The following is a 20574-nucleotide window of genomic DNA, read 5'->3' on the forward strand; positions in this document are numbered from 1 at the left end:
TACCACACTCTACTCTACCTCCAAGTTATACTCCCCAGAGACACTGCTTTCAATACTTTTTTTTTTTTTTTGAGACAAAGTCTCACTCTGTCACCCAGGCTGGAGTGGAGTGCAGTGGCACGATCTTGGCTCACTGCAACCTCCGCCTTCTGGGTTCAAGCAATTCTGGTACCTCAGCCTCCTGAGTAGCTGGGATTACAGGTGCACGCCACCACACCCGGCTAATTAGTTTTTTTTTTTTGAGATGGAGTTTCACTCTTGTTACCCAGGCTGGAGCGCAATGGCACGATCTCGGCTCACGGCAACTTCTGCCTCCTGGGTTCAAGCAATTCTCCTGCCTCAGCCTCCTGAGTAGCTTGGACTACAGGCACATACCACCATACCCAGCTAATTTTTGTATTTTTAGTAGAGAAGGGGTTTCACCTTGTTGACCAGGATGGTCTCGATCTTTTGACCTCGTGATCCACCCGCCTCGGTCTCCCAAAGTGCTGGGATTATAGGCGTGAGCCACCGCGCCCGGCCCCAGCTAATTTTTTTGTATTTTTAGTAGAGACAGGGTTTCACCATGTTGGTCAGGCTGGTCCCAAACTCCTGTCTTTGTGATCTGCTCGCCTCAGCCTCCCAAAGTACTGGGATTATTGGCATGAGCTACCATGCCCAGCCTTCAACACTTTTAAAGCTGCTTTTAGAGTATTTACCTTCAGATTTCTAAGTAATATGTTCACATTGCTTTTTCTTGCCTAGAGGTTCTTTTGTTTTTGAGACGGGGTCTTGCCTTGTTGCCCAGGCTGGGGCACGGTGGCACGATCACAACTCACTGTACCCTCGATCTCTCAAGCTCACGAGATCCTCCCTCCTCAGCCTCCCAAGCAGCTGGGACTGCAGGCATGAACCACCAAGCCTGACTAATTTTTGTAGAGATGAGATACAAAAGCCATGTTGCCCAGGCTGGTCTTGAACTCCTGGGCTCAAGCAATCTCCTGCCTTGGCCTCTCAAAATGCTAGGATTATAGGTATAACCACTGTGCCTGGCCTCTGGTTTAGAGGTTTGAAACTTGACTTCCTATTTTAGTAAATCAGATTAAATTTAGCCCTATCCCACCTCCTATCTTTTTTTTAACTACCTTTTTTTTTTTTTTCTAAAAGAGACAGGATCTCACTCTGTCACCCACATAGAGTGCAACAGCACAATCATAGCTCACTATAACCCTGAACTCCTTGGCTCAAGTGATACTCTTGCCTCTACTTCCTGAGTAGCTAGGACTTCAAACACGTGCCACCATGCAAAGCAAATTTAAAAATTTTTTGTAGACACAGAGTCTAGCTATGTTGCCCAGGCTGGTCTTGAACTCCTAGCCTTAAGTGATCCTTCCTCCTTGACCTCTCAAAGTGTTGAAATTACAGGCATAAGCTATCACACCTGGTCTTTTTCTTAAAAGACATTTGTCATTTCATCCTTTGGACTCATGATGTCACATTGGGCTCTAGTCATTCTAGTACTTACAGAGATGGGTGAAGATATTCCTTTTGAAAAGTAGTGCTATGCACTGGGAAAGCTCCTGAAGGTAACTGTCTCTAGTCACTCAGGTCCCATTCCCAATCCTCAAATGGAGAGGCATTCTTTCAGTAGGATGGCCTCCTCACAGGCCCATGTGAGAGGTCACAGAAAGTCATCCAGCGCACTACTTAGCCTGTAGTAAGACTGTCTTTAAGATACATCTAATCTGTTTCAAAGGCCCTTTGATATTATAAAGTATCATAACCAGTGGCTCACGCCTGTAATCGCAGCACTTTGGGAGGCCGAGGCGGGTGGATCACAAGTCAAGAGATCGAGACCATCCTAGCCAGCATGGTGAAACCCCATCTCTACTAAAAATACAAAAAATAGCTGGGTGTAGTGGTGCGCACCTGTAGTCCCAGCTACTCAGAAGGCTGAGATAGGAGAATTGCTTGAACCCGGGAGGCAGAGGTTGCAGTGAGATCAGGCCACTGCACTCTAGCCTGGGCGACAGAGCAAGACTCCATCTCAAAAAGAGTGTCATAACCATCACTCATATGTATTAATACAAGCCCTAAATCCATCTTGTTGACAAGCAGGTATATGGTATATCCACAGAAACAAAGAAAATAGTTCCTTAATTTATTTAGACTGTGTTAATTATAAGATAACAGCAGCTAACATTATTCAGCACATCAGCTGCTATATGGCAAGCACTGTGCTAAGTGTGATCCATCAAATACCTATTTAATTTCTTATAACATCATTTATAAGTTATTATGTTAACTTATACTGTAAATGCCTAATAATATTTGCCATAATTGCTATTAGGCAAATATTCCTTTTTTACTGAAGCAGAAACTGAACTTAAGTCCTTTGCCTAACTTTACATGGTTAGTATATGCTGAAGATGAGGCTGATTCTAGAGCCCAGGCTGGGTGCAGTAGCTCACATCCGTAATGCTAGCGTTTTGGAAGGCCAAGGTGGAAGAACTGCTTGAGGCCAGGAGTTCAAGACCAGCCTGGGCAACACAGCAAGACTCCATCTCTACAAAAAAAAATTTTTTTTAATGAAAAATAAAAATAAAACAATTAGCCAGGTATGGTGGCGCATGCCTGTGGTCCCAGCTACTCAGGAGAATGATGTGGTTGCTTCAGCCCAAAGTTCAAGGCTACAGTGAGCTGTGATTGTGACACTGCACTCTAACTTGGGCAACAGAGATCCTATCTCTAGAAAGAGAAGAAGAAATTCAACAGAGCCTAAGTATTGATCATTTTAGTAAACTGAAGGTGTGTTAAGCAGCACAGGTGGCTAAGGCACAGAGGTAACAGTGGAGCCAACTCCTGCAGAGACACAGAATGTGCCTCTAGTCTTGCCCAACAAACTCATCAATACATGCCAAGAAATAAATCAGAGTTGTTCTCAGAGGTATTCAGGGTTAAAACCCAGAGTCTCTGAGGACAGGAAATCCACTCCTAGGGGTCTTCTACCTTATTAATCCATTGACCTCATCCACAATGTGGCGCAGCTTGTAATACGCATCAGTTGGAGGCAGCTTCAGCTCCAGGATCAGCCGGTCAATCTTGTTGATGCACACAGTGACCGCCAGCCTCTCCTGTACCGCGTGCTTGATCAGCCGCTCTGTGTTCAGCATCACCTGAGAAACACAAGGCTCAGAAGGTGGTAAGGAGAACAAGGAGGGCAGAAAGTTCATAGCAGAACCAAAGAAAGCACTACTTCAAACCGTGAAGCCTGGGGAGAAAAAAAGACCTGGGGAAATATAACTGGGTGGAAGCAGATAATGTCCCATCCGAAGACAGACACAGGAACTTTAAGAGGGCACCTTGCAGGATTGAGAAATGAATAAACCCATGAATGATGATGCTGGGAGCCAGGTTTCCTTCTCAGAGAAGGAACTAAGAAGGCTGGGAAAACCCTGTGGTGCTGAAATGGAATTGGGGGTATTAGGATTAATGCATGATTTTTAATATATGTGTGCAGAAATAGTTATAGATGTGTATGAATGTATATAACCTAGCTGTGCTCAATGAGGGCCTAGAAGCAATGTACCCCAGTTAGCAATCAGCACACCCAAACCTTTGTTTCTAAATACTAGTCCCCACTATAAGCCAGAGCTGCTAGGCTGGGTGCAGTGGCTCACACCTGTAATCCCAGCATTTTGGGAGGCCAAGGCAGGAGGACTGCTTGAAGCCAGAAGTTCGAGACCATCCTGGGCTACAGAGCGAGAACCCGTCTCTCTAAAAAATATTTTAAAATAAGCTGAGCATGGAGGCACATACCTATCTATGGTCCATTTATTTGGGAGGCCGAAGTGGGAGAATCACTTGAGCTCAGGAGCTGAAGTCTGCTGTGAGGTATAAATGCACCATTGCACTCCTGCCTGGGCCAGAGAGGAAGACCCCATCTCTTTGAAGGGAAAAAAAAAGCCAGAGCTCCTTGAAGAAATGGCTGATTCCAAGATTGGGTCAGGGAAAGATATGTCTAGAATACCTTTTTGTGCTTGAAAGTAAGGAAGAGTTCAAAAAACGATGAGACATCAAAAGGATAATGGAGCCAGCCAACAGCTCTCACTGGCCAAATCTGGGATGAGAGCACTAGAGCACCAGAATGTGTAAGGACAGCAACAGATTATAACTCACTGAATAAAATACAAACATACATCCATATTGATAATAAGCAAATGGGGGAGAAGCAAAAGCACTTCTTTACAATAGGATTCCACCAATAGGCCAGGTGCAGTGGCTCACGCCTGTAATCCCAGCACTTTGGGAGGCTGAAGCTGGTGGACTGCTTGAGGTCAGGAGTTCAAGACCAGCCTGACCAACATGGTGAAATCCAAAAATATAAAAGTGAGCTGGGAGTGGTGGCGGGTGCCCATAGTCCCGGTTGCCTGGGAGGCTGAAGCAGGAGAATCACTTGAATCCTGGAGGCAGAGGTTGCAGTGAGCCAAGATCGTGCCACTGCACTCCAGCCTGAGTGACAGAGAGAGACTCCATCTCAAAAAAATACAAAATAAAACAACAACAACAAGAAACAATGGCCTGGTGCAGTGGTTCACACCTATAACCCCAGCACTTTGGGAGGCAGAGGTGGGAGGACCATCTGAGGTCAGGAGATCGAGACCAGCCTGGCCCCAATATGGAGAAACCCCATCTCTACTAAAAATACAAAAATTAGCTGGGCATGGTGGTGTGCACTTGTAATCCCAGCTATTTAGGAGGCTGAGACAGGAGAATCACTTAAACCCAGAAGGCAGAGGTTGCAGTGAACCGAGATTGCACCACTTCACTCCAGCCTGGGCAACAGAGCAAGACTCTATCTCAAAAACAAAACAAAACAGAATGAATAAGAAGAGTTAGAAGACTAATCATTTGTAACTACTGTAGGTGTAAGCCAAGAATCATCAATGATTACAAAACTGATCAAGTTTGGTAAGAAGCAGAATAAGGGCCGGGCGTGGTGGCTCACGCCTGTTATCCAAGCACTTTGGAGGCCAAGGTGGGCGGATCACCTGAGGTTGGGAGTTCAAGACCAGTCTAACCAACATGGTGAAACCCCATTTTTTTTTTCTTTTAAAAAGCAGAATAACCAGATTCTAATAACCAGAGCCTAATCACGAGGAAATATTAGACAAATCCAAAATAAGTGCCCTGTACTTTTCAAAAGTGTCAATGTCATAAAAGACCAAGGGAGGCTAAAGAACAGCTTCAATTCAGAGACTTGAAAATCATGAAAACTAAACGCTATGCATCACTCTGGATTACGGGGAAAAAATTCTACAATGGAAATTGCTGGTATTGTTAGTAAAATTGAATAAAGTCTGTAGAAAAAGATCTATACAAGAGGATTGTGCCAATGTCAAATTTTCTGGTTTTGGTAACTGTTTTGTGGTTATGTAGGTGAATGTCCTTATTAGAAAATACATTCTGAAATATTCAAATGGTTCAAGAGGAAAATATATACACCTCTGTGTGTGTGTGTGTGTGTGTGTGTGTGTGTGTGTGTGTGTTACTGAACGTGTACAGAGAGAATTACAAAGTAAATGAGGGTGGGTTCTGTGTACAATTCTTGCAAATTTTCACTGTGATATTATTCCAAAATGAAGTCAGTTAAAAAAAGACAATTCTGGCTCCCTCTGCTGGCTGTTTCACCAATGACAACACGAATGAGCTTGGCCAAAGTGTTCAATCTCTCAATTCAGGAATACAGAAGACACCCTGGTCTTTTAACTCCAATCTCTTGGAAAAACTCAACTAATATTAAAAATCCACTTACTTTCTTTTATTTACATTTGTCATTTTATCTTTTGTGTTTTCTGAATAACGACGAGTTTTCATTTTGAGCTTCACTGAGCAGGAAGCAAGGGGACCCACACTGATAATTTTTTTTCTTCTTTTTTTGAGAGTGTTCACTCTGTCACCCAGGCTGGAGTGTAGTGGCACAATCTCAGCTCACTGCAACCTCCAACTCCCAGGCTCAAGTGATTGTCCTGCTTCAGCCTAATGAGTAGCTGGGATTACAGGCATGGGTCACCACCCCTGGCTAATTTTTGTATTTTTGTATTTCGCCATGTTGGCCAGACTGGTCTCAAACTCCTGACCTCAGGTGATCCACCCACCTCAGCCTCCGAAAGTGCTGGGATTACCGAGTCTGGTGAGAATTAATTTTGAACTTTATTTGCTGCTTTAATTTTAGAGCAAATTTGAGCCTTAATCCCAGAGAGTTTCAAGTTCTCTGGCTCCCAGGTCACTCAGTGCTCTGGGTATCGTGTGGGGACAAACATAACAGGGTGGATGAGATTCTGAGAGCTAAGTCCAACTCACCCCCTCCGCGGCATCAATGAAAAGGACCACTCCATCTGAGATACGCAAGCCAGCTGTGACCTCATCAGAGAAATTCACATGTCCTGAAAAGCAAATTCTAAGTCAGTTATGACGTGGTACAAAATAAAGCACAATTAATAGGTAGGGTGAACTGAGGGGCACTGCAAAGCCCAAGAACCTCCAAATATCCCCTTTCTCTCCACGCCATAACCGCCTACACAGTAAAAATTTCCCCCATTAGAGTCATATCCTTGCACTAAGCTTTTCTACAGGAGACTCCCTACATAAAAAGAAGAAGTGCCTTCCCTAGGAGAGCATGAGTCCACACTCACACACCAGCTTAGCCTGATCAGCAGTAAGCAGAATTCTGAGAGACTCGAGACAATCTGGAGGCAGGAGAAAGGGCAAAGGAGGGCCTGCCTGGAGCACAGTGTACTGTTCAAGGAGGGCAGTTCCTGGCGAGGTACTATGGGAGCAGGGTCTGAGAGGTTTCAGGGCACTGGGCATCTGATGGTGCCAAGAGGGCAAATCAGCCAAAACTTAAAACCTTCTAGTTTTTAAAAACTCTGCCCCAGTTGCTCCTTTGCCAAAGAGGAAGAGTCAGCCAAGGTGCTCTGCTCTCGAGGTCATCTGTATGTTCACCAGTCTCCTTCAAAACACTGAGAGCACTCTAGGCCAGGCACTGGATCTGGCTCACCTTTAGCTCCCCAGCAGCTAGCATGGGGCCTGACAGGCTGAAATAAGTAAGATTCTCTAAGATGGTTAAATATTCTAAAGAGTAAAGACATGAATAGGAGGCCTGGAGTATGATGCCTGCTAAACTAACAAGTCAGAAACAAAGGAGAGTCAAAACTGAAAATGGTTTCAATGAAGGTGAGGAAATGTAAAAACAAAGATTCACTGCTCTGTTCTGCTCAGTGAGAGGACACACACAAAACAGGACAAGGTTCTAATAATTAAAAGCCAAAGGATGTCCTACCTGGGGTGTCCATGATATTGAAGAGATAAGATTTTCCTTTGGTGTCTGGCAAGACCACTGTCACAGGAGTGCTTTTGATGCCAACACCTCTCTGAAAGGAACAAAGAGTAGTCAAGACCTCTTCCTATGCAAGAGGGGTTCATTTCATTCTTGGGGCTCCCCAGTTGCTAGTAAATTACACTGATGCCTCTGATTGTAGTGGGTATGATTTTTCTCTAGGTCTCTAACCAGCATGACCTTGAAGACGAAGTATCTTGGTGTTAGATAGCATTCTGGGGGGCTTGTTTTCAAATATGAAAAGATGAAAATGAATTACTGCAAACAAAGCACTATTAAGCCTCATCAGAGACTCCAGGGTCCTAGAATCTCATCCTCTTTATACATTAGAAACAAAAACAAGCTGAGCACTTTGAAAGTAAAAAGGTATAATCTGGGGTAGTTTGTTTGTTTGTTTTTTTAAAGAAATATAAAAGCTATAATAAACATTTTTAAAAACTCCAGCCAAACAAACACATAAATACATTATAAAACAGTAACAATTTTAAAACAATAACAACTAACATGCACTGATTGCTAATCTATCTTAACTAATTCCAGTGTCTTTAATCAGCCATACTTATTTATACTTAAAACTTCCATTAGGAAAAAGGGACAGAAATAAGAGGCGGGGAAAGAGAAGGGGTCAGAGAGGAGAAAGATTCAATGCAAAGACAAAAAGAAAAGCACAAAGATATAGGAACCCAGTTTAAAAAAGCTACTCCTAGAAAGAGGTCATCATATGGATGAAGTCATCCTGCAGATTTTTCAAGGATGATGTCATTTAAAAAAAATCACATTGAGCTTCTGTATAACTATAGCACAAATGCAGGCATCGTCTCTTAGCATTTGACCGGATTAGGCCAACTTTAATCTAGTCAAGAACAGGAGGGTCCCCCCACCCAACCTGCAGCTTGCCTACCCAGTTCTCTTTCAAATTATAACCCTGGAGTGACTGGAGGAAGGAGGAGATGGGGTGTGAGAAGTGGAAAGAGAGGAGTAGGGTATGAACTAAAATGCTATCATAAAGGCTCCCCTACATTCCTTACAAAACTATTACTGGTAGATGTGGTGGAGGCAACAATCAGACTCCCCAAGGCATGCTTACCTCTTGCTCTGTGAAGAGGATGTCAGTATAGCACAGCTGAAAAAAAATTAACAGTTGTTACCACCTAAATTCAGACTCATCTCCCAAAAATGAACCATCAATCACTTTTCCTCATCACCTCCCAGCTCAAGGGTTTCTTTGAGATTAGAGAGAGAGCAGGGTGTCCCCACAGCAATTCCAGACAATGAGACCAGTGCCCGCCCAGCTGGAAATCCTCCTGGGTGTGTGGAGGGTTTTTTTTTTTGAGACAGAGTTTTGCTCTTGTTGCCCAGGTTGGAGTGCAATAGTGAGATTTCGGTTCGTTGCAACCTCCACCTTGGGGTTCAAGTGATTCTCCTGCCTCAGCCTCCCAAGTAGCTGGGATTATAGGCATGCACCACCATGCCCAGCTAATTTTGTATTTTTAGTAAACATGGGGTTTCACTATGTTTGTCAGGCTGCTCTCGAACTCCTGACCTCAAGTGATCCACCCGTGTTGGCCTCCCAAAGTGCTGGGATTAAAGGCATGAACCACTACACCAGGCAAGGGATTTTTTTTTTGGTTGCAGTTTCTGTCTTTTTTTTTTTTTTTCTTCTTCAGATGGAGTCTTCTCTGTTGCCCAGGCTGGAGTGCAATGGTGTGATCTTGGCTCACTGCAACCTCTGCCTCCCAGGTTCAAGCGATTCTCCTGCCTCAGTCCCTCAAGTAGCTGGGACCACAGGTGCACGCCACTGTGCCCAGCTACATTTTGCCTTTTTAATAGAGTTGGGCTCTCGCCGTATTGGACAGGCTGATCTGAAACTCCTGACTTCAAGTAATCCTCCCACCCTGGCCTCCCAAAGTGCTGGGATTGCAGGCATGAGCCACCATGCCGAGCTGTTTTCGTCTTTCTGAGTTGGGGGAGGTCACTGAAGACCAGGTATAGCTAAGAGCTGATTTATATCAAATACATGGAATTCTTAGTGTGGTAAAGAGAGACATGTCAACCTTCATGCTAGAGTGTTAAAAACAACCAATATGGCAGGCATTGAACATTTATTGCACTGAGACTTATAGCCACAGTTGGCCTCATTCACAGGCATTTAAATTTACCATGAAAACCAAGTACAATTGTATCATATTTATAGAGCAGGCTATTAATACTATGACAGGAAAGAATAGACTATAAAAGTCAGGATATATCATAACAGAGGAGGGATCCCGAGTGCAAAATGGATCATCCAAAAATACTGCAGCTTAATATTCTCTATGCTCCTGAGTAAGTTGAAACTGAAATTATTTTTTTACAGCCTATTAATAGAGATTACAATTATAAAGCTGCACTTTGGAGGCATCATTATTTATAGAGAACAGGAAGGGTGAGACATCTCTACCTGTTCTGAATGGTTCATCCTAAACCCTCAACAGAACTTCTACTTACATCTTGGTCATAGCGCTTTCTGATTTCCGGGTGAGTCTGCTCAATTAAACAATCTACGAAACATGTCTAAAAGGAAAGAGACAGTTAATACCTGCCAACCACAGAGGAGAATTTACTGTGCCCTTCCCCCATCTCCTAATACATCACATAATTTAGGGATAAGGAGAAGAAAGGAGGGCAAGGAGGATTATGGGACAGCAAAGAATTAACACTGAAGCCACAGGATTACTGTCAAATAAAAGATGAAATCTTTCTTAGACAGGCATCCCCCAGGAAATGAAAACTTATAAAAATCAGAGTAAGGCTCAATTTCCCATCTTCTGTCCAGATATAGACACAAGGCTCAGGCATGCAAGTGGCTTAGGAACAGGCTCCACCTGCTGCTTGGGAAAAGCCAGAATTTCACAGCATGGTTTCATAACAGGCATGCAGTGCCCCTCGTCAAGAGTTGAGTCTTGTGACCTGGAACCTCAATCACTGTGATTCTGAGGAGGAACAAAAGAGAAATCCTGTTCCAAGAAACTGAAAGTTCTCTCATACCTTGCCGTGGTGGAGATGTCCACAAAGGGTCACATTTCTGATGAGCTCTGAGTTATCCATCAGATCTGCCAAGAAACTGAAAGGACAAAGGAAAAGAGAAAAGAGACTTTGGCAAAAGTTTCCAAATGAGGAGGGGTGTAAAGGTGTTTCAGGTATTTTTGGCCAGGAACAACTTTCAGACCAACTGGAGAGCACTCAGGCAGACAGATGTGAATGTCTATACTTATACAGCTCTGGCTTTACGAATGCAAGAAACTTATCCATGAGGTAACACAATCTGTGAATGGACTATCATGGGAATTTTTTTTTTTTCCTAGCTCCGTCACCCAGCCTGGAGTGCAATGGCGTAATCTCAGCTCACTGCAACCTCCACCTCACAGGTTCAAGCGATTCTCCTGCCTCAGCCTCCCAAGTAGTTGGAACTACAGGCATGTACTACCACACCCGCCTAATTTCTTTGTATTTTTTTTTTGTAGTGATGGGGTTTTGCCATGTTGGTCAGGCTGGTCTAGAACTCCTGACCTCAAATGATCCGTCCATCTCTGCCTCCCAAAGTGCTAGGATTACAGGCGTGAGCCACCACGCCCAGCCCACAGGAATTTTAATAGTAATATAGCAAGACTGAAAATGAAAGAAGAGGCTGGGCATGGTGGCTTACGCCTGTAATTCCAGCACTTTGGGAGGCTGAGGTGGGCGAATCACCTGACGTCAGGAGTTCGACACCAGCCAGGCTAATATGGTGAAACCCTATCTCTACTAAAAATACAAAAGTCAGGCCGGGTACAGTGGCTCACACCTGTAATCCCAGCACATTGGGAGGCCGAGACCACAACGCCCAGCTAATTTTTCGATTTTCAGTACAGATGGGGTTTCAACATGTTGGTCAGGCTGGTCTTGAACACCTGACCTTAGGTGATCCATCTGTTCCAGCCTCCCAAAGTGCAGGGATTACTGGTGTGAGCCACTGTGCCCAGTCAAGACTGAAGACTTTAAAAGTCACCATTGAGAATGCAAAGGAATATGAAGCAAGTTCTAAAGACAACTGAAAATTTGGTTCAAAAATGTCTGCAGAGCAATGGCTCATGCCTATAATCCCAGCACTTTGGGAGGCCAAGACAGGCGGATCACAGGTCAAGAGATCAAGCCATCCTGGCCTACATAGTGAAACCCCGTCTTAATAAAAATACAAAAATTAGCTGGGCATGGTGGTGCATGCCCATAGTCCCAGCTACTCGGGAGGCTGAACCAGGAGAATCGTTTGAACCCAGGAAGCTGAGGTTGCAGGGAGCCAAGGCTACGTGACTGCACTCCAGCCTGGCAACCCAGCAAGACTCTGTCTAATAAATAAATAAATACAAAATTAAAAATGTCTGCACGATGGTAGATAATTTATTTCAGAAGGGACTCTAATGTTTTGAACATACAAGAGGTCAGTATGTTTTTTTTTTAGACAGGGTCTCACTCTCATTGCCCAGGCTGGAGCACATTGGCACAGCATGGCTTATCACAGCCTCAACTTCCCTGGGCTCAGAAGATTCTCCTGCAGCCTCCTAAGGCTACAGGTGGGGCTACAGGTGCATGCCACCAAGACCAGATAATTTTTTGTATTTTCAGTAGAGATGGGGTTTCACCATGTTACCCAGGCTGGTTTCGAACTTGTGGGCTCAAGTGATCCACCTGCCTTGGCTTCCCAAATGGCTGGGATTACAGGCATGAGCCACTGTGCCCAGCTCCAGTATGTTTTAAACACAAACAAAAAAAAAAAGTTTCGTTATCAGGCTGGACGCAGTGGCTCATGCCTGTAATCCCAGCACTTTGGGGGGCCAAGGTGGGTGGGTCACCTGAGGTCAGGAGTCTGAGACCAGCCTGGCCAACATGGCGAAACCCCATCTCTACTAAAAATACAAAAAATCATCTGGGCATGGTGGCAGGAATCTGCAATTCCCAGCTACTCGAGGGGCTGAGGCAGGATAATCATTGGAACATGGGAGGCAGAGGTTGCAGTGAGCTGAGATCGAGCCTGAGCAACAAGAAATGAAAACTCCATCTCAAAAAAAAAAAAAGCTTTGTTATCTAGGAAGTCATAAGCACTTCATTATATGAGGAGCTTACAAGTATATTTTGCTAGTGAAACTGTTTTCCATAATAGTTTAGAGTATAAATTAGAGCCTAAATGGCTGGGCATAGTGGCTTACACCTGCAATCCCAGCACTTTGGGGACCAAAGTGGAAGAACTGCTTGAGGCCAAAAGTTCATGACTAGCTTGGGCAACCTAGCAAGACTCCATTGCTACAACAAATTTAAAAATTAGCCAGGCACAGTGGGGCACACTGGTAATCCCAGCTACTCAAAAGGCTGAGGTGGGAGAACCGCCTAAGCCCAAGGCTGCAGTGACTAGACTGCACCACTGCACACCAGCCTGGGTGACAGAGTGAGATTCTGTCTCTCAAAAAAAAAAAAGAAAAAGAAGCCAGGTACAGCAGCTCATGCCTGCAATCCCAGCACTTTGGGAGGCTAAGGTGAGCGGATCACCTGAGGTCAGAAGTTCGAGACCAGCCTGGCTAACGTGATATAACCCTGTCTCTACTAGAAATACAAAAATTAGCCAGGCATGGTGGCACGTGCCTGTAATCCCAGCTACCGGGGAGGCTGAGGAAGGAGAATCATCTGAACCTGGGAAGTGGAGGTTGCAGTGAGTCAAGATCACACCACTGCACTCCAGCTTGGGCAAAAGAATGAGACTCTGTCTCAACCAAAAAAAAAAAAGAGAGAGAGAGAGAAAGCACATGCACACGAGCACGTACATGATCCTACACATATATCTACCTGCTTCTGCTCTCCTTTTCAAAATAGAGAGTTGAGGGCCGGGCACAGTTGGCTCACGCCCATAATCTCAGCACTGTGAGAAGCTAAGGCAGGAGAATCATTTGAGCCCAGGAGTTTGAGACCAGCCTGGGCAACACAGTGAAACTCTATAAAAAACACAAAAATTAGCCAGGTGTGGTGGTGTGTTCCTGTAGTCCCAGCTACTTAGGAGGCTGTGGCTGACAGATCTATTGAGCCTAGGAGGTCAAGGCTGCAATGAGCCATGATCGTGCCACTGCACTCCAGCCTGGGCAACAAAATGAGACATTGTCTTAAATTAACAACAAAAACGAAATAAAGAGCTAATATGTTCCTAAAATACTCATCAGTCTTACTGAGTCAAACAGGCTGTTTTGACTCTGGTAGACCCAACTGTTGACTCTGGTGGACCCAACAGTGTTAACTATAATACCCAGGTCTGTCCTAAGGGCTGGTTTTCAATATCAAACTAAAGATCTGGAAGAAGACGAGACAGCTAACATCTGGATGAGGGACTAAGCCCAAATATCCCAGCAGCCACATTAGCAGAAGGATAATTTGAGAGACATGGAGATACCTGCTGCCATAATTTACTGGCAATTTCAGCCACAAACCACCTCCTGTCTCTATAAAAACATGAACCCAGTCAGCTGGGCATGGTGGCTTACGCCTGTAATCCCAGCACTTTGGGAGGCCGAGGTGCGCGGATCACGAGGTCAAGAGATCGAGACCATCCTGGCCAACATGGTGAAACCCGTCTCTACTAAAAAAATACAAAAATTAGCTGGGCGTGGTGGCGCACATCTGTAGTCCCAGCTACTCGGGAGGCTGAGGCAGGAGAATTGCTTGAACCCGGAAGGTGGAGGTTGCAGTGAGCTGAGATCATGCCACTGTACTCCAGCCTGGCGTCTGGCGACAAAACAAGACTCTGTCTCAAAAAACAAAAATAAATGTGAACCCACAGCATTCCTGCACAGAGGGTGAGCAACCTTATAACTTACTCCATCTCATATACCGTAACAGGTAATGTCTGCTCCATCAGAGTGAATTTCTTGGTTTTTACTGGCTTAATAATGGGTTCTAGAAGAAAAAAAAAAAGGTAGTGATGTGTAGGTAGGCATAAAACATAAAAATACAAAGCACTATTCCATTAGACTGACATTTCAGAATGTATAACATATAACATTCATTTTACTCTCAAGGATCACTCATATGTTGAGAAAGTTTTGGAAATACTGTTTGGCATGAGACAGTGAAGGGCCTTGAATTGTGGAAAGAGGAGTGGACTTCATTTTGAGGGAGAGCAGGAGGAAGGGAGAGGGAATGGATGTAGGCTGAGGTCAATGTCAGTTCCAGAAGATCAATAAAAACTTTTTTTTTTTGAGACAGGGTTTTACTCTGTTACCCAGGCTGAAGTGTATTCATGGCACAATCAAGTGATCCTCCTGCCTGAGTCTCCTGAGTTGCTGAGAAGCAACCATCACCATGCCTGGCTAAGTTTTCTAATTTTTATAGAGATGGGGTTTCACCATGTCGCCCAGGTTGGTCTCGAACTGCTGGGCTCAAGCGATCCTCCTGCTCCAGCCTCCCAAAGTGCTGGGATTACAGGCGTGAGCCACCACTTCCAGCCTATGAAAACTATTAAGAAATGGACAATAGGGCTGGTTGCAGTGGCTCTTGCCTGTAAGATTTTGTCTCAAAAAAAGAAAAAGAAATGGACAATACACATGAGAACTGGTTAAAAGGGCTGGGGTTATTCGGATGGAAAAACATATCAGGCCACAGGGTAAATAAACTAAATGACAGTCTTCATGCACCTAAACTGACAGCAGATAAGAAATAACTCTTATTTGCTTAGTAACTAGTTAAGAGCTTTACTGAATATTAAAAGACGATTAACTGACTCTTAACTCAGAAATAGTACCTGAAGCTAGTAAAGAAAAACTATCAATTCATTTGCTGACAGCTATGAAATGAAGTTTCCAGGTTTCAATTTCACCTCCTCACAGCCCAGCTCCTCCTGGCATACCTGTGAGAGGCTGAGTGTCTTCCTCTTGAACTATGGTCTCCACCTCAGGGCCATATACCTCCTCGGCTGTTGGGTAATACTTCTTGTCCTCATGCAGCACCACCTCCATCCCAGGATGGTCATCGTCATGATCCCCTATGTCATCGTCGTCATCATCATCATCCATCTGAAAGCAAGAGGGAAAAGAATTGAAGAGGCACATACTTTTCCTCTTTGATGTCTGACCACCTTCCATGAGGAAGAGCAGTGACTGTATATGCTGGCCAGCTTCTTATTTTGAGTTCTATGCCAATGGGTCAGGTTCCACTCCTATGAGACCCTTCACAAAGAGTAGACTCTAAGCCAAGGCCAGCTCTTTGGGAAGACGGGGCCGGTGGATCACTTGAGGTCAGGAGATCAAGACCAGCCTGGCCAACATGGTGAAACTCTGCCTCTATTAAAAATACAAAAATTAGCCAGGCATGGTGGCGGACACCTATAATCCCAGCTAGTAGGGAGGCTGAGGCAGGAGAATTGCTTTAGAAGAGCATTCTAGTTGGCCCCTTTCTAAATGTGGGCCACTAGTCACAAGTAGGTTGAGACAAGAAAACAAATCACGACACAGCCTTTTAGGGGGAAGAAAAGAAACTTTCTCCAAGGGCAGAAACCAGAAGCCAGAGGTAAAAACTGGGGATAAGCCTATACCTTTAAAATTTTCACTTATATCCACAGAATTGTTCTTGGAAAATAACTTTGTGATAGATAGTAACAGGTGCTGGTAAGGATGTGGAGAAACTGAAATCTCACACACTGCTGATGGGGAAAAGGTGCAGCTGTTTTGGAAAATAGTTTGGTAGTTCCTCAAAATGTTCAACACAGAGTTACATATGACCCAGCATGTCTACTCCTAAGTATATACCCAAGACAAATGAAAACTTACGGCCACACAAAAACTTAGAAATCAATGTTCATAGGGGCATTATTTATAGTAGCCAAAAAGTGGAACAACGAAATGTCAATCCACTGATGACTGGATAAATGACATGTGGTACATTCATACAACAGATTATTGGCAACAAAAACAAAATATATACACTTGCTATAGGTATACACATGCTACAATATAGATGAGCCTTGAAAACATGATGCTGAGTAAAGATGCCAGACTGAAAAAGCTGCATATGATTCCATTTATATGAAAGTATCCAGAATAGGAAATCTACATAGACAGAAATCAGATTGCCCAAGGCTGGCAGGGTAGGTGTGGGTGGGAGGGAAACGGTTAAGGAGCGTGGAGTTTTTTTCTGAGATAATGAAAATGTTCTAAAATTGTGATGACAGTTGCATGATTGTGAATACCTGAAAAGCCATTAAATTGTACACTTTACAAGTAAAGAACTTCAAATCTACCTCCTTACAAATTAATCCATGGTCACATGTAACATTAATGAAGACATCTCACTTCTGCTAAAAAGTCTTCCAAATAATCTAAGGTGGCTACCAGGTCACCCTATATGCCCTAAAACATCCTGGTTTATTCATTCATTCAGTAAACACTTACTGAGCACTTAATATGTGCCAAGCACTGTTCTAGGTGTTAGTAATAAAACAGTGAAGGAAAAAGAGGTGCTATTGGAGAGAAAAATCTGCAGAGAGTAAGCTCTACTGGTACCTGAGGAAGAGCATTCTAAACGGCTAAGGAAAGAGTGAATGAAAAGGCCCAGAGCCAAGAGCATGTGGCAACTTTGAGGTTTAGCAAGGAAGTCGATATGGTGAGAATGAAGTGAAGGATGGGGAACAGGAAGCTGCGATCACATGGGAGGCGATATGCAGGATCTTCTGGAGTGCTCTAAGAAACTGGACTTTACTTTTACTTTAGAGCAAAAGTCAGGGGACAGGTGCCATTAGCACCTAGTGGGTAGAGGCTATGGATGCTGCTAAACAGCCTATATATAACACACAGAATCCTCACAGAAAGAATTATCTGGGCCCAGTGTCAATGGTGCTGAGATGAAGAAACTCTGCACCAGGGGTTTGGAGCAGAGAAGTGATATGATCAGACTTCTGTTTTAAAAGAACCACTCCAGCTCCAATACTGAGAATACAGTAGAAGCAAGGAGATTAGTTAGGAGGCTACTGCAGTAATCTAGGAAAGAAGTAACAGGTGGTGGCTTGGACTAGACAGAGTAGGAACTGGGAAGGTGTGAGGAGAGGCTGAATTCTGGATACGCTACAAAGGCAGAGTCAAAAATGTTTTCTAATGAATTGAAAGGAAGTATGAGAAAAGAGAGAACCAGCAAGGTTTTTGATCTGAGCACTGGAAAATGGCATTGCCTTTATTGAGATGAGGAAGAAAGACTGTAAGAGCAGGTTGGGGGAACGGGGCAGGAAAAGCTCAGTCCTTACGTGTGAGATATGCCAGGCTTGAGATTCCCTGTTAGACATCAAGTAGAGACGCCATGTAGGAAGTTGGACATACAAACACGACATTCAAGAGGAAAGTCCAGATTGGAGATACAAATCTGAGTCACAGTGAATAAGTTATTTGATAGGCTGGATAAGATTACCATTCGAGTGAGTGTAGACAGAGAAGAGGTTTGAGGAATGGAGCTCTGGGCCTGCTGACATTTGGAGGTCAGAGAGATGATGAGGAAGCAGCAGCAAAGGCTAAGAAGGGATGGTCAGTGCGGAGGAAAACCAGGGGTTCTCTAAAAGCCAAAGGAAGAGAGTATTTTAGAGGAGGGAATGATCAGCTGGGTCAGGTAACGCTGGCAAGTCATGCAGGATGAGGGCTGGGAACTGACTCTGGAATTTAGCAAGGCAGAGGTCACTGTGACCTTGACAAGAGCAGTCGGTGGAATGGGAGAGGCAAAAGGATGGAAGTGGGTTTGAAAGAAAATGGGAAGAGAGGATCTGGCAACAGCAAATATGAACAACTAATTTGAGATGTGCTGCATTGGAAAGCAGTGAAAATCTGGAGGTAAATAAACGGGAATATGGGGGTCAAGACAGAGTTTTAGGATGAAATGACAACATTTTGGCTAGGCACAGCGGCTCACGCCTGTAATCCCAGCACTTTGGGAGGCCGAGGTAGGTGGATCACCTGAGGTCAGGAGTTTGAGACCAGCCTGGTCAACATGTCAAAACCCCACCTCTACTAAAAATACAAAAACTTAGCTGGGTGTGGTGGTGGGCACTGGTAATCCCAGCTACTACTCAGGAGGCTGAGGCAGGAGAATCACTTGAACCTGGGAGGTGGAGGTTGTGGTGAGCCGAGATCCCACCACTGCACTCCAGCCTGAGCGACAAGAGCGAGACTGCGTTGCAAAAAAAAAAAAAAGAAAAGAAAAAGAAAAAGAAAAAAGAAACGAAAACATTCATCTGTGTATGCTGACAGGGATAATCCAGTAGACAGGGAAAACTGGTGGTGGCACAGGAGAGGGGGGAGAATTGCCAGACAAAGGTCTTGAGTGGTGAGGAGGAATGGGATTAGTTTGTAGCAGACAGAAACATGAACTAATCATTCATACGAACAGAAGAGAAGGCATTGTATATGAGTACAGATGTAGGCAGGTGGGTAGAGGGACTGGTGGGTGCTTGTTTTCCTTCACACAAATTCCAGCATGCCAACCACTTCCTTAAGAACACAAAACCCTCCAGTGGTGAGACTGGCTACCTCCTACCATCTTACACTCTCACTTCTACTAAATTGGCCTAAGATTATATTAGCTCTTCTGGTAGCCACATATATCCTACTGGTGGTGGCTCCAAAATAGCTATCAAGCCAGTTTTCTCCTGCCTCATACTGCTGAATAGATTATGAATCTAACTGCAGGATTTTATATAATAATTTCTGACTGCCTGTAATTCTGACTGCCTGAGTCTATAGTAGCTCAATTCAACAAGTCTAAAATAAAACTAAACAAACATTTTTTTTTACCATTGCCTTTTAAAAAAATTTTTTTGGGCTGGGCGCAGTGGCTCACAACTGTAATCCCAGCACTTTGGGAGGCCAAGGCAGAGAAGAGACAGGGTTTCACCATGTTGGCTAGGCTAGTCTCAAACTCCTGACCTCAGGTGATCTACCTGCCTCAGTCTCCCAAAGTGCTGGGATTACAGGCATGAGCCACCATGCCAGGTCATAAAACTTTATTTTTAAAAAGAAAATTAAAAAGCTGGTTTATAAGACATGCCCCGACCTGTGTCTCAACCTAGTAATCCTATCAAGAGAAAATTATTTTTATAAAACTCATGTTAGCTTCCAAGTATTCAACAGTCATATTTTGTTGTTGTTGTTTGGTTTTTGAGATGGAATCTCACTCTTGCTCAGGCTGGAGTGCAGTGGCGCGATCTTGGCTCACTGCAACCTCCGCCTCCTGGGTTCAAGTGATCCTCCTGTTTCAGCCTCCCGAGTAGCTGAGAATACAGGCATGTGCCACCATGCCTGGCTAATTTTTGTATTTTTAGTAGAGATGGGGTTTCACCACGTTGGTCAGGCTGGTCTCAAACCCCTGACCTGAAGTGATCCTTCTGCCTCAGCCTCCTAAAGTGCTGGGTTTAAAGGTGTGAGCTACCACACCCGGCCCCTTTCTATTGTTTTTATGCATCTCTGAAAACCTGAGCTTGTGGGGGAGCTCCCAGTGCATGCAGCTGGAAGAGTTGAATATCTTTTCCAAGTGGGAATTATTCATGACTGTTAAAAGACACTTCAGGGAAATGGAAGTACTACTACCAGATGAGCTAGAGCTCAGATTACATACAAAATCATCTCATCAATGAAACTACATATTCTCTTTTGTAACCTTAGCAGCTAAGCTTTGCTGGGGCAGTATAAGACCTCACCTAGTCATGTTACTAAAGGGGCAATATCAAGAGACGCACACAGGGTATTACAGGAACACAGAGAATTCAGAATTTCATTGCTTTTTAAAAAAAAGTTGGGGGTTGGGCATGGAGGGCAGTGGCTCACACCTGTAATCCCACCACTTTGGCAGGCCGAGGCAGGTGGATCACTTTAAGTCAGGAGTTCAAGACTCTCCAGGAGTTGGAGAACATAGTGAAACCCTGTCTCTACTAAAAGTACAAAATACATTAGCCAGGCATGGTGGCATATGCCTGTAATCCCTCAGGAGGCTGAAGCATAAGAATCGCTTGGACCCAGGAGGCGGGGGCTGCAGTGAGCCGAGATGGTGCCACCGTGCTCCTGCCTGGGAAACAGGGTGAGATTCTGAAGAAAGAAAGAAAAAAAAAAAAAAAAAAAAAAAGAGGGGGCTGGGCATGGTGGCTCATGCCTGTAATCCTAGCACTTTGGGAGGCC

General features: G+C 44.3%; 1 protein-coding gene across 2 annotated transcripts in view; it reads right to left on the bottom strand.

Annotated features, from left to right (window-relative positions):
- Window positions 1-20574, bottom strand: part of EFTUD2 (elongation factor Tu GTP binding domain containing 2) — a 49635-nt gene that overhangs the window by 24065 nt on the left and 4996 nt on the right. For both annotated transcript variants that reach the window (XM_008996800.5, XM_002748082.6), the window contains exons 3-10: window positions 15279-15444; window positions 14251-14329; window positions 10406-10481; window positions 9866-9931; window positions 8466-8501; window positions 7322-7412; window positions 6343-6425; window positions 2989-3155 (exon numbers count right to left, since the gene is read on the bottom strand). In XM_008996800.5, coding sequence (XP_008995048.1) covers window positions 2989-3155; window positions 6343-6425; window positions 7322-7412; window positions 8466-8501; window positions 9866-9931; window positions 10406-10481; window positions 14251-14329; window positions 15279-15444 — 764 coding nt within the window. The remainder of the gene's footprint in view (window positions 1-2988; window positions 3156-6342; window positions 6426-7321; window positions 7413-8465; window positions 8502-9865; window positions 9932-10405; window positions 10482-14250; window positions 14330-15278; window positions 15445-20574) is intronic.

This window comes from Callithrix jacchus, chromosome 5, assembly GCF_049354715.1.
Source record: "Callithrix jacchus isolate 240 chromosome 5, calJac240_pri, whole genome shotgun sequence".
Lineage (NCBI taxonomy): Eukaryota > Metazoa > Chordata > Mammalia > Primates > Cebidae > Callithrix > Callithrix jacchus.